At 41.2% G+C, this 12,868-nt stretch overlaps 1 protein-coding gene across 1 annotated transcript in view; it reads right to left on the minus strand.

The window, feature by feature from the left end:
• NOX3 (NADPH oxidase 3) overlaps window positions 1-12,868 on the minus strand; it is a 66,066-nt gene that overhangs the window by 27,530 nt on the left and 25,668 nt on the right. Inside the window, exons 9-10 of the mRNA NM_001191333.1 lie at window positions 11,133-11,386; window positions 4,315-4,477 (exon numbers count right to left, since the gene is read on the minus strand). Coding sequence (NP_001178262.1) covers window positions 4,315-4,477; window positions 11,133-11,386 — 417 coding nt within the window. The remainder of the gene's footprint in view (window positions 1-4,314; window positions 4,478-11,132; window positions 11,387-12,868) is intronic.

A 12,868-nucleotide genomic window follows, 5' to 3' on the forward strand; every position in this document is an offset into this window, starting at 1 on the left:
AAGGTCCGTCTAGTCAAGGCTATGGTTTTTCCAGTGGTCATATATGGATGTGAGAGTTGGATTGTGAAGAAAGCTGAGTGCCGAAGAATTGATGCTTTTGAACTGTGGTGTTGGAGAAGACTCTTGAGAGTCCCTTGGACCGCAAGGAGATCTAACCAGGAGATCAGCTCTGGGATTTCTTTGGAAGGAATGATGCTAAAGCTGAAACTCCAGGACTTTGGCCACCTCATGCGAAGAGTTGACTCATTGGAGAAGACTCTGATGCTGGGAGGGATTGGGGGCAGGAGGAAAAGGGGACGACAGAGGATGAGATGGCTGGATGGCATCACCGACCTGATGGACGTGAGTTTGAGTGAATTCCAGAAGTTGGTGATGGACAGGGAGGCCTGACATGCTGCGATTCATGGGGTCGCAAAGAGTCGGACACAAGTGAGTGACTGAACTGAACTGAACTGACCTAAGAAGAACCAGGATTCAAGCTTTTATTCTGTTATTGACTAGCTTTCTGTGCTTCTGCTTTCTCATTGGTAATCTGAGGACAGTACTCATCTGAAAGAGGTATTATAATTTTCTCATCTGTAAAATGGAATGAAAGTGTAAGTCCCTGTTACTCCCTGCCTTCTAGAAGTAAGAGATTGTTGAACCTAGGCTATTAGTATTAGTAGTAGTACTAGTAATCTAGTAATGACAAACCTAGACAGCATATTAAAAAGCAGAGACATTACTTTGTCAACAAAGTTCTGTATAGTCAAAGCTATGTTTTTTTCCCAGTAGTTATGTATGGGGCTTCCCTTATTGCTCAGCTGGTAAAGAATCCACCTGCATTGTGGGAGACCTGGGTTTGATCCCTGGGTTGGGAGATCCTTGGAGAAGGTAAAGGCTTCCCACTCCAGTATTCTGGCCTGGAGAATTCCATGGACTATAGGGATCACAAAATGTCAGACATGACTGAGAGACTTTCACGTATGGCTGTGAAAGTTGGACCATAAAGAAGGCTGAGTACTAAAGAATTGATGCTTTTGAACTGTGGTTTTGGAGAAGACTCTTGACAGTCCGTTGGACTGCAAGGAGATCCAACCAGTCAATCCTAAAGGAAACCAACTCTGAATATTCATTGGAAGGACTGATGCTGAAGCTGAAGTTCCAATACTTTGGCCACTTGATGAGAAGAGTTGACTCACTGGAAAAGACCTTAATGCTGGGAAAGATTGAAGGCAGGAGGAGAAGGGGATGATGAAGGATAAGATGGTTATGTGGCATCACTGATTCAATGGACATGAGTTTGAGCAAACTCTGGGAGATAGTGAAGGACACGGAAGCCTGGCATGCTGCAGTCCATGGGGTCACAATGAGTCAGACACAACTGAATGACTGACATGAACTAGTAATCTTTTTATATGTCTGGCAGATATAGTACACATTTAATATAATTTTATAGCTATTTGCAGGCTTCCCTGGTAGCTCAGCTGGTAAAGAATCTGCCTACAATGCAGGAGATCCCAGTTTGATTCTTGGGTCAGGAAGATCCCCTGGAGAAGGGGTAGGCTACCCCACTCCAGTATTCTTGGGCTTCCCTGTTGTCTCAAACAGAAAAGAATCCACCTGCAATGCAGGAGACCTGGATTCAATCCCTGGGTTGGGAAGATCCCCTGGAGAAGGGAACTGCTACAGTACAGGAACTGCACGCCAGTATTCTTGCCTGTAGAATTCCATGGACAGAGGAGCCTGGTGGGCTACAGTCCATGGGGTCGCAAACAGCTGGACATGACTGAGTGACCATCACTTTCTTTTCATACACATTTACAATGAAATATTTCTACATCATTTATTTGTCTTATTTGTTACTAAAACTATCTGGTTGAATATATAATCTTATTTCTCTGTTGTGTGGATCAGGAAATAGCTCAGAGAGGTGAACTGATGCACTGATGCTTCTGGTGAGGGTGGAATCAAGCTGAGGTAGATTCTCTGGCCAGGAATTCCACTGTCTTCCTACAATACGGCAGGTGGCAGTCATGTTTACCATGTACTGTGTATGTCAAACCAGAGAGCCAGATGGACTTGAGTTTGAATGCTGGTATTATCTTTCATTAGCAGTGTGTTTTCAGGAAAGTGAGTGTAGTCTCTTCAAAGCTTTGGAGTCCTTTGGAAAACAGAGATTATGCTACCTACTTTCTAAGGTTGCTGGGACGATTATAAAAATAGAACGAGAAAGCATTTGTCAAGCGCCTGTCACTTGGAAACTCATGAGATGGGAGCTTATTTTACTTTAACTTCTTAGTTGAGAATTTGCCACCTCCAGATATCTTCCAGTCTGGCTTTTCCCCAGTGCTTCAGAGTGCCATTTCTTTCTTTTTTAAATTTTAATTGGAGGCTAATTACTTTACAATATTGTGGTGGTTTTGCCATATATTCATATGAATCAGCCATGGGTGTACATATGTTCCCTGTCCTGACCCTCGCTCCCACCTCCCTCCCCATCCCATCTCTCAGGGTCATCCCAGTGCACCAGCCCTGAACACCCTGTCTCATGTATCAAACCTGGACTGGTGATCTATTTCACATATGATAATATACATGTTTCAATGCTATTCTCTCAAATCATCCTATACTCGCCTTCTCCCACAGAGTCCTAAAGTTTGTTCTTTACATCTGTGTCTCTTTTGCTGTCTCACATATAGGGTCATTGTTACCATCTTTCTAAGTTCCATATATATGTGTTAATATACTGTATTGGTGTTTTTCTTTCTGACTTACTTCATTCTGTATAATAGGCTCCAGTTTCATCCACCTCATTAGAACTGATTCAATTGCATTCTTTTTAATAGCTGAGTAATATTCCATTGTGTATATGTACCACAGCTTTCTTATCCATCTATCTGCTGATGGACATCTAGGTTGCTTCCATGTCCTGGCTATTATAAACAGTGCTGCGATGAACATTGGGGTACCATGTGTCTCTTTCAATTCTGGTTTACTCAGTGTGTATCCCCAGCAGTGGGATTGCTGGGTCGTATCAGAGAAGGCAATTGCAACCCACTCCAGTACTCTTGCCTGGAAAATCCCATGGATGGAGGAGCCTGGTAGGCTGTAGTCCATGGGGTCGCTAAGAGTCGGGCATGACTGAGTGACTTTACTTTCACTTTTCACTTTCATGCATTGGAAAAGGAAATGGCAAGCCACTCCAGTGTTCTTGCCTGGAGAATCCCATGGACAGAGGAGCCTAGTGGGCTGCCGTCTATGGGGTTGCACAGAGTTGGACACGACTGAAGTGACTTAGCAGCAGCAGCAGCATGGCAGTTCTATTTCCAGTTTTTAAAGGAATCTCCATGCTGTTCTCCATATTGAGAGTGCCATTTCTTAAAGATGGGAAGTGAAGAAAATTTCCATGGGTAAATATGCTTGAGAAGGGTGGGTGAAACAAAACTGAATGATGTTCTTTTTTACAGAACTTATTTAATAGGCGAATAGAAGATGTGACTCGTCTAAAGAGGGATTTATCATAGCATTTCTGGAATCCTTTGGCTACAGAATTCTCTTCAGTGGACCCCATTATATGAAGACATGGAGACACGCTGACCTAATCAAGCCTCTTCCTTGGATAGATGAGGAAACTACAGCCAAAGTGTCAACCAGAGAAGTGGCAGGGTAAGGACCAGAACCAAGTTCATCAGGCGTCCTGGGTCCTCCGGAGTTGACACCATTCAACTTGACATCCCTTTCTCTGGCTGCTCCAGTGTCTGTTGCTAACCCTAAGAGGGTTCAGGTGAGAAATGGAAAAAGGGAGGAAGGGAACTATGGAGGAAGTTAGTCTGAGAACATTCAAGAAATGACAAAAGAGAGACTTGGATTTGGATGACAACAACCAGCAAGCAGACAAATGAATCCCCACTGTGCCATTTTTGCTTCTCAATTAAGACTCTGAGTCTACGAGATGAAGATATTGAATCATACCCTTAAACCACAGTAACAAGCCCAAGAGTCAAAGCCTGCCTGTTAATATTACTCACTGCAGCCCAGTCACATAGCCGTTTGCAGCCTGTCCATATTTTACTGACATGAGCAATTACATGTCCTGTAACGGCAATGAAGCAATAAAATTTATGTCTTGTCATCTTTAACAAGATTAGACATAACCCTTCTCATAAATGTAATACTGAATGGAGATTTTTAAGAACATAAGTATAGTTAAGGATCCTTGAGTTTATCCCTCATAGTTAATTAAAACCCTCCCCAGGAATCAGCAGATGATAGATAGAAGGATGTTGAACTTTTGAATTCATGGAAGGGTGAGCTGATGATTTTTTTCCATACCTTGTTCAGCTTGCACTGCGTTTGTGCCTCACAACATTGGTACCAGATAGATTTCAGAAGAGCTGCAAAGGGAGTGACCCCTATTCCCGCAGCAATGCACATGCTCACTCGATAGTGAAATACATCAGTCAGTGCAGCTCCGAACGGCCCATCCACAGCCAGCCTGCAATCACAAAGTGCGCGGTTTGACTTTCAGATTACTCTACTCTTAAAAACAAAGCCATCCTAAACCAGTGCTTTGGATAGGATGTGTTGGCATAAGTGTGCGGGGAGGTTAGCTCTGTGCTCGAGAATGCCTTGTTTGAACACACAGAGTGTAGAGATATGGTGGCCAGCCTCACAGCACAGCTCCTTTTACAGTTCTTAGAAGCTTATTTTGCATCACGAAGACTGATAAAAGATGCCTTTTCTTTATTCTTTTCTCTCCCCAGCTGCCATAAGGGGAAAAAGAAGAAGTATCAAGGTGGTTTAGAAGGCTTATCTCTCCTTTTGCTAATGTAACTCCCCCCTGTTTTTATTTATTCCATCCCACTTCTTAGTATGTTTATATAATTTTAGTCTAATGGAAGCTATTCATTTGGAATAAATATAATTTTGGAATAATTTGTCAGTTATGTTGAATTTCTAAAACTCATTATTTTAGATTATGCAAACTTAAAAATCTGTGATAATCAGGCCAGGGGCAGGTAGGTGGTCTTTGTGTAGGCAAATTTTTTCTTTGTAAGAATAATGCATATTCATTGAATAAATATAATTGTCTTTTTGTGAGCTTGGTCGCTCAGTTGTGTCCAACTCTTTGCAACCCCATGGACTGTAGCCCACCAGGCTCTTCTGTCCATGAGAGTCTCCAGGCAAGAATACTGGAATGGGTTAGCCATTCCCTTCTCCTGAGGATCTTCCTGATCCAGGGATCAAATCCACATTTCTTGCACTGCAGACAGATTCTTTACCATCTGAGCAATCGGGGAGCCCGTAATTGTCTTTAATAGGGTCCTAAATGGACTGACCCCCCTGGATTCTACTTCATCTCTCATGACCAGTTCTCACACTGGTTTTTCTTTTGTTTCTTAGGGAACACAGGACCCTCTTTGGCCATGGAGCCTCTGCCCATGATAATCCAACTAATCACTTGGAAAACTCTGCCCCGAGTTCTCCTCTATCTTCTTATGTAGTTCACAGTTATCCTCCCATAATATCTCAGTAATCATTTCCCCGGGGAAGTCTTCATGGATCCCTGAGACTAGGTTAAATACCGTATTAGATGGTTTATAACACCATGTATCTATCCCCTAGTTCTATGATCACCTACAAGACTTTCTAGAACTAACACCCAAAAAAGATGTCCTTTTCCTCATAGGGGACCAGAATGCAAAAGTAGGAAGTCAAAAAACACCTGGAGTAACAGGAAAGTTTGGCCTTGGAGTACAGAATGAAGCTGGGCAAAGGTTATGAGAATTTTGCCAAGAGAACGCACTGGTCATAGCAAACACCCTCTTCCAACAATACAAGAGATGACTCTACACATGGACATCACCAGATGGTCAATACTGAAATCAGATTGATTATATCCTTTGCAGCCAAAGATGGAGAAGCTCTATATAGTCAGAAAAAACAAGACCAGGAGCTGACTGTGGCTCAGATCATGAACTCCTTATTGCCAAATTCAGACTTAAATTGAAGAAAGCAGAGAAAACCACTAGACCATTCAGGTATGACCTAAATCAAATCCCTTACAATTTTACAGTGGAAATGACAGATAGATTCAAGGGATTAGATCTGATGGACAGAGTACCTGAAGAACTGGATGGAGGTTCATGACATGGTACAGGAGACAGGGATCAAGACCAAACCCAAGGAAAAGAAATGCAAAAAGGCAAAATGGATGTCTGAGGAGGCCTTACAAATAGCTGAGAAAAGAAGAGAAGCTAAAGGCAAAGGAGAAAAGGAAAGATATATCTATCTAAATGCAGAGTTGTGAAGAATAGCAAGGAGAGATAAAACAGACTTCCTCAGTGATCAATGCAAAGAAATAGAGGAAAGCAATAGTATGGGAAAGACTAGAGATCTCTTCAAGAAAATTAGAGATACCAAGGGAACATTTCATGCAAAGATGGGCTCGATAAAGGACAGAAATGGTACAGACCTAACAGAAGCAGCAGAGATTAAGGAGAGGTGGCAAAAATACACGGAAGAACTATACAAAAAAGATCTTAGTGACCCAGATAACTGCAATGGTGTGATCACTCACCTAGTGAGCCAGACATCCTGGAATTCAAAGTCAAGTGGGCCTTAGGAAGCATCACTATGAGCAAAGCTAGTGGAGGTGATGGAATTCCAACTGAGTTATTTCAAATCCTAAAAGATGATGCTGTGAAAGCACTGCACTCAATATGCAAGCAAATTTGGAAAACTCAGCAGTGGTCACAAGACTGGGAAAAGGTCAGTTTTAATTCCAATCCCAAAGAAAGGCAACGCCAAAAAATGTTCAAACTACCACACAGTTGCACTCATCTCACATGCGAGCAAAGTAATGCTCAAAATTCTCCAGACTAGGCTTCAACAGTTTGTGAACCAAGAACTTCCAGATGTTCAAGCTGGATTTTAAAAAGACAGAGGAACCAGAGGTCAAATTGCCAGCATCTGTTGGATCATCGAAAAAGCAAGAGAGTTCCAGAAAAGCATCTACTTCTGCTTTATTGACTACGCTAAAGCCTTTGACTCTGTGGATCACCACAAACTGTGGAAAATTCTTTAAGAAATGGGAATACCAGACCTGAAAAATCTGTATTCAGGTCAAGAAGCAACAGTTAGAACTGGACATGGAACAACAGACTGGTTGAAAATCCAGATTTGAAAATCAGGAAAGGAGTATGTCAAGGCTATATATTGTCACTCTGCTGATTTAACTTATATGCAGAGTACATCATGAGAAATGTTGGGCTGGATGAAGCACAAGTTGGAATCAAGATTGCCAGGAGAAATATCATTAACTCAGATATGCAGATGACACCACCCTTATGGCAGAAAGCAAAGAGGAACTAAAGAGCCTCTTGATGAAAGTGAAAGAGGAGAGTGAAAAAGCTGGCTTAAAACTGAATATTCAAAAAATGAAGATCATGGCATCTGGTCCCATCACTTCATGGCAAATAGATGTGGAAACAATGGAAACAGTGACAGATTTTATTTTCTTGGGCTCCAAAATCACTGCAGATGGTGACTGCAACCATGAAATTAAAAGACGCTTGCTCCTTACAAGAAAAGCTATGACCAACCTAGACAGCATATTAAAAGCAGAGACATTACTTTGCCAACAAAGGTCCGTCTAATCAACAATATGGTTTTTCTGTAGTCATGTATGGATGTGACAGTTGGACCATAAGGAAAGCTGAAGGCTGAAGAATTGGTGCATTTGAACTGTTGTGTTGGAGAAGATTCTTGAGAATCCCTTGGACTGCAAGGAGATCAAATCAGTCCATCCTAAAGGAAATCAGTCCTGAATATTCATTGGAAGGACTGATGTTAAAGCTGAAGCTTCAATACTTTGCTCACCTGATGTGAATTGATGCATTAGAAAACACGCTGATGCTGGGAAAGATTGAAGGCAGGAGGAGAAGCGCATGACAGAGTGTGAGATGGTGGATGCGTCACAGACTCGATGGACGTGAGTTTGAGCAAATTCAGGGGGTTGTTGATAGACAGGGAAACCTGGTGTGCTGCAGTCCATTGCATTGCGAATAGTCGGACATAACTGAGTGACTGAACTGAACTGATCTCTCCTCTGCAGTCCTCATCATTCGTGTAATTTTAAAGCTGTTTTGGGTGGTGTGTGTGTGTGTGTGTGTGTGTGTGTGTGTGTGTGTGTGTGTGTGTTTGCGGCACCACGCAGCATGTGGGGTCTTTGTTCCCTACGTGTGTGTCTGACTCTGTGACCCCATGGACTGTAGCCCTCCAGGTTCCTCTGTCCATAGGATTTCCTAGGCAAGAATAGTGAAGTGGGTTGCCATTTCCTTCTCCAGGGGGTCTTCCTGACTCAGGGATTGAACCCGAGTCTCCTGTGTCTCCTGCATTGGCAGGTGGGTTTGGTGTGTGTGCACGACTTGATTTGCACCTGTTTGGTCACTAGACTGTAAGTTCTGAGGAGGGAGGGGCCGTATCTGTCTTAGCCCACCACTGCAAGCCAGCACCTTACAAGGCGTGGATTGTTCAATAACAATTTGTTGAGTAGATTGTGAATGTTTAAAATACTTCAATCAACAGAATGTATTAAATAACCTCAACTATTCCAAAAGCACACATTTACATACGAACAAAGCTATGCTAATTAAAAAGCTTCTAAGTTATTCATAACCATTCCCTAAGGAGTGTCTATTGAAGGCACCCGGGGTTGGCCCATTTGGGCTTACTATGTGTTCATGAAAGTTCAATTGGGTTTATTTTAAAATATTCCATATACCAAACCTCCTCATAATTCAAATTAACTCTCCTCAAATTAATATTAATTAATAAGGCTTTTATTACATATTGATGTATGGAAATAGAAGAATAAAAATAAAAAGGCCTTAATCAGAAAGGGTTTGTATCTCAGCCCATGGTAGATTCTTTTGTAAATAATTAGATAAAGGGAATTGAGAGAGAGAGAAAAACAGAAACTGTCCACAACTAAAACGTCTTATGGTTATTTTTATACTTCATTGTATTTGGGATTTATTTGACACTGATGATAAAAGATAACAATTAAACCCAAAGAAGAATTGTGTCATAATTCGTAGAAATGCACAATAAATACATTTCTACATAAAACTGAGAATCTAAGCTGGAGCAGCGGGAGGAAATATTAGATCCCATCTCCCTGCTGATACAGTGATCCCTCCTTTCACATTCCTGATTGCTGATTACTTTCCCACGTGAAATTGCAGAGCCCCATGTTCCATCAAGGGGCTGGTCTAGTTTTTCCTCCTGTCTCACTGGGATCTGCCTTCTGACAACTCACGGGCTTTTACCTTCCTGAGAAACACAAACCAGGTCTTTCCCCGTCCCTGTGTCTCGAGCCTTTAACCAGCCGAATCTAGCCCTCACGACACTCTGATGGTTCTTTTTGTGGACCAAAACACCTCCGTTTCTCTCAACGTTGAACTGGCTGCCTTTGCACAAATTCTTGTTTATCAAGTTCACTCAGGTACTTCCTGTCTGATGTAGATCCAGTTTCTGATAACATCTTAGAAACAAGTTCCCTCTCCAGCAGTCACATCACACTGTCCCTATTGCTTCTCATCAGCATCGCCCATCAGCCTTCGGTCTTGTCTCTGAACCCAAGACCTTTTTTATCTACATTGCCCTCCCTTTCTCATCAGCATGTTCATTGTCATCTCTGTGGTAGATGACCTTTCTTATTTTGCTAATAGCAAGGGTAGCTAACTGTTTTTTTTTTTTTTTTACTATGCATTATGCAAAGAGCATCATACTGACTATCATATTTAATCCTCAACAGAACCTATGTTCTATTATTATCATTTTCATCTTACAGAGGAGGAAACTGAGGCAGGTGTTACATACATCTTCCAAGATCACATGCAAAATTAGGCTTTGAACCCAGGTTGTCAAATGCCGAGGCCCTTGGCTTTGGGTTGTAGATATAAGTTGCTGAGAACTCTAGTACCAATGTCGAGAAATTCCTGCATTTTACCTCAGAAGGCAAAGTCTTTTATTCATTTATTTATTTTTATTGAAGTATAGGTGATTTATATTGTTTCAGGTGTACAGCAAAGCAATTCTGTGATCCATACATATGTTAGTGTTAGTGACTCAGTCACGTCCAGCTCTGCGACTTCATGGACTGCAGCCCACCAGGCTCCTCTGTCCATGGCATTCTCCAGGCAAGAATACTGGAGTGGGTTGCCATTTCCTCCTCCAGGGGATCTTGCCGACCTAAGGATTGAACCCTGGTCTCCCTCAAGTGGGCAGATTCTTCACCATCTGAGCCATATATCTATTGTTTTCCTGATTCTTTTCCATTACAGGTTATTGCAAGGTACTGATTAGAGTTCCCTGTGCTACACAGCAGACCCTTGTAATCTTTTTTATATATAGTAGTGTATATCTGTTAATGTGAAAATTTTAAAAAAGAGGTCTTGTTCTCTCTTTTTCCTGAGTTTAGAGGAAGAGTTTTCTTCCTCTTCACGAGGCTGTGCTTCTCCTCTTGGACTCCTTAGTCACTGCTTGTCTCAGAGATTCCTGGGGTTGTATTACATTCTTTCTGTGCCCAAAGCAGTGAAAAATTATGGTTTTCTCAAATTTCTTCACAATGTATATCCCAACATTTTTTGTCTGTGTCCCTGTTTTTCTGGAGCCCTAAACATAGGCTTTGAGTTCTTATTGGGTAATCCTGTAGCAAGAGGGGGAATCAATTTTAAGCCATTGATTACTAAAAGGAACCAAGGCGTGGTGACTATACTAAACTCTGTTGCATACTGAGGCTTTTCTAAATAGGGTGTTGTTTTGGACTGACTTGTCCAACAACAAACTATGACAGCAAAAAGTGCACAGTGCTGCGTTAGGCATCACAAGTGGCTTGTAATTCGCCAAAGTGATGTTTTAGACCCGGGAAAGCAAAACGTTTCCTGTTCCTGGATCATGACCTGCCTTTATCGATCATTTGATTTTTAAAGAAATGTACTTGTTCGTACTCAAATTTTAAAAATGGTTTCAAATTTACCATCTAGAATTAAGATACTGCAGAAGCTCTCAGCATGTTGATGCACTAAAGGACCTTGCTTTTTATAATATGGTAACTTATACATAAAAAAGAAATGGGCTCCCACCTTGGCAGGCTCCAGGGCTCCTTCAGGGGCTGTCCTTCTACTCCAAAGGCCTTACATAGAGCTTCTGTCCAGTCTCCAGCTGCCCGGATGTGCACACTGAAGAAGTCCTCCTGGGGAGCGGAGGTGAGGGTGAAGGGGTGCCACTCCAGCGTGGATATGGATGGGCACTGGATCAACACATACTGCCCTGGTGCCATTTTAAAGTCACGCTTTTTCATGCAAAGTTCTAGCACTCCAGATGGATGGCTTACCACCTAAATCACAGCAAGAGAGTCATTGGTTCTTTCACTTAGGTTAAATAATAAGACAATGGCCTTCATCCCATCAAAGCTTTTTCAATTTTTATATCAACTCTTTTGAGGTGTAATTAACATAGACCATTAATTATGAGTTTCCAAGGATCATTGCCACAACTTTCATGTCTGAGTTGGCAACTTCAGCCAGAAAGACATTAATCTTCTTCAGGGGCTAGGCCAGAAATTTGTGCGGCTGCATCAGGGGCAAAGTAATGTCTAGCACATGATTTTTTGTCTCAGTGACCATGTTTTCGGTAGCACAGTTAATTTCAGGCTGGTTAATTTCAAGAGAATATAAGCTAGCATTTCATCCATAGCACATAATTAGCCTTAAAGTTATTGAAATAGCCACAGAATTAACTTCATGTTGTTTTAAGATGTAGGTCTAGTTTGTTACCATTTTCAATGATGTGTATCTTTTCTTTATCCTTTGTGAACTAACCCTGGTATTTCTTCATTCTAAGTATGAAACAATCTTCAAACTCTGAAATGTTTTGTTGGTTTGGTTTGGTGTTATTCAAACCTTGTCCAGTCTCCTACTTAGGCTCTGTGTTTTAGATGTAAGAAAGCATGATGCAAAATCTATTGCTTTGTAAAGTGCTCTATAACTTGCTACTTATCAGAGACAAAGAATTAATTTTCCTCCTTAGACATATCTCTTTTTTCCAGGCTCCCATGTCTTCTTTTTTGACAGGAGTTATATGGGACCAAAATCTAGTGTCGGGATCCTGTGACAGTACTTTTCCATTCAGAAGAGAATTTCACAGCATTTTAATCATTAGTTTCTCCTCTCCCTACTGATCTCGTTCTGATTCAGCTGTTAAATGGTCTCCCTAGTAACAGCTTGAGTAGATTTCCAGAAGTTTTACGGTCTGGCTTTTGATACAGCTTGATATTCTTTGGTGCTTAACTTAAAAACAGCAACACAGAAGCAGCTTAAAACAGAAATATGAAGGAATTTCTGTGCATTTGCTTTCGTGAAGACAGTTAAAGAGATAGAGTATTCTGTTAATATTGTATTAGCAAAGCTGCATGGGTTTGGTTAGCAGAGAATTTCTTCTAAGACATTAAAACATCCGAGGGGAGATTTTGGGGTAAATTTTCAGTCTCCCAGGCATGTGTTCATTTTTCCTTCATTCATTCATTTAGTCAACAAATGCTTTTTGAATGTATATTCTATTCCAGACTTATTCTAGGACTGGGGATATAGTATATAATATGAAGCCAAAAAAAGTCCTCACTCTCAAGTAGCATATATCTTAGCTGGGGTAGAGAAGATTTTATTTTATTGCAAATAATAACATATATAAGAAATGTATTTGGAGATGACACATGCTATGAAGAAAGTAAAACAACACAATATGTTGCAGAATGACACGGGAGTTCTACTCTTATTAATCAAAAGCAGAGTTATTATTACACTACTATTATTGCCAGGGC

The sequence above is a fragment of the Bos taurus genome, chromosome 9 (genome assembly GCF_002263795.3).
Source record: "Bos taurus isolate L1 Dominette 01449 registration number 42190680 breed Hereford chromosome 9, ARS-UCD2.0, whole genome shotgun sequence".
NCBI classification, from domain to species: Eukaryota; Metazoa; Chordata; class Mammalia; order Artiodactyla; family Bovidae; genus Bos; species Bos taurus.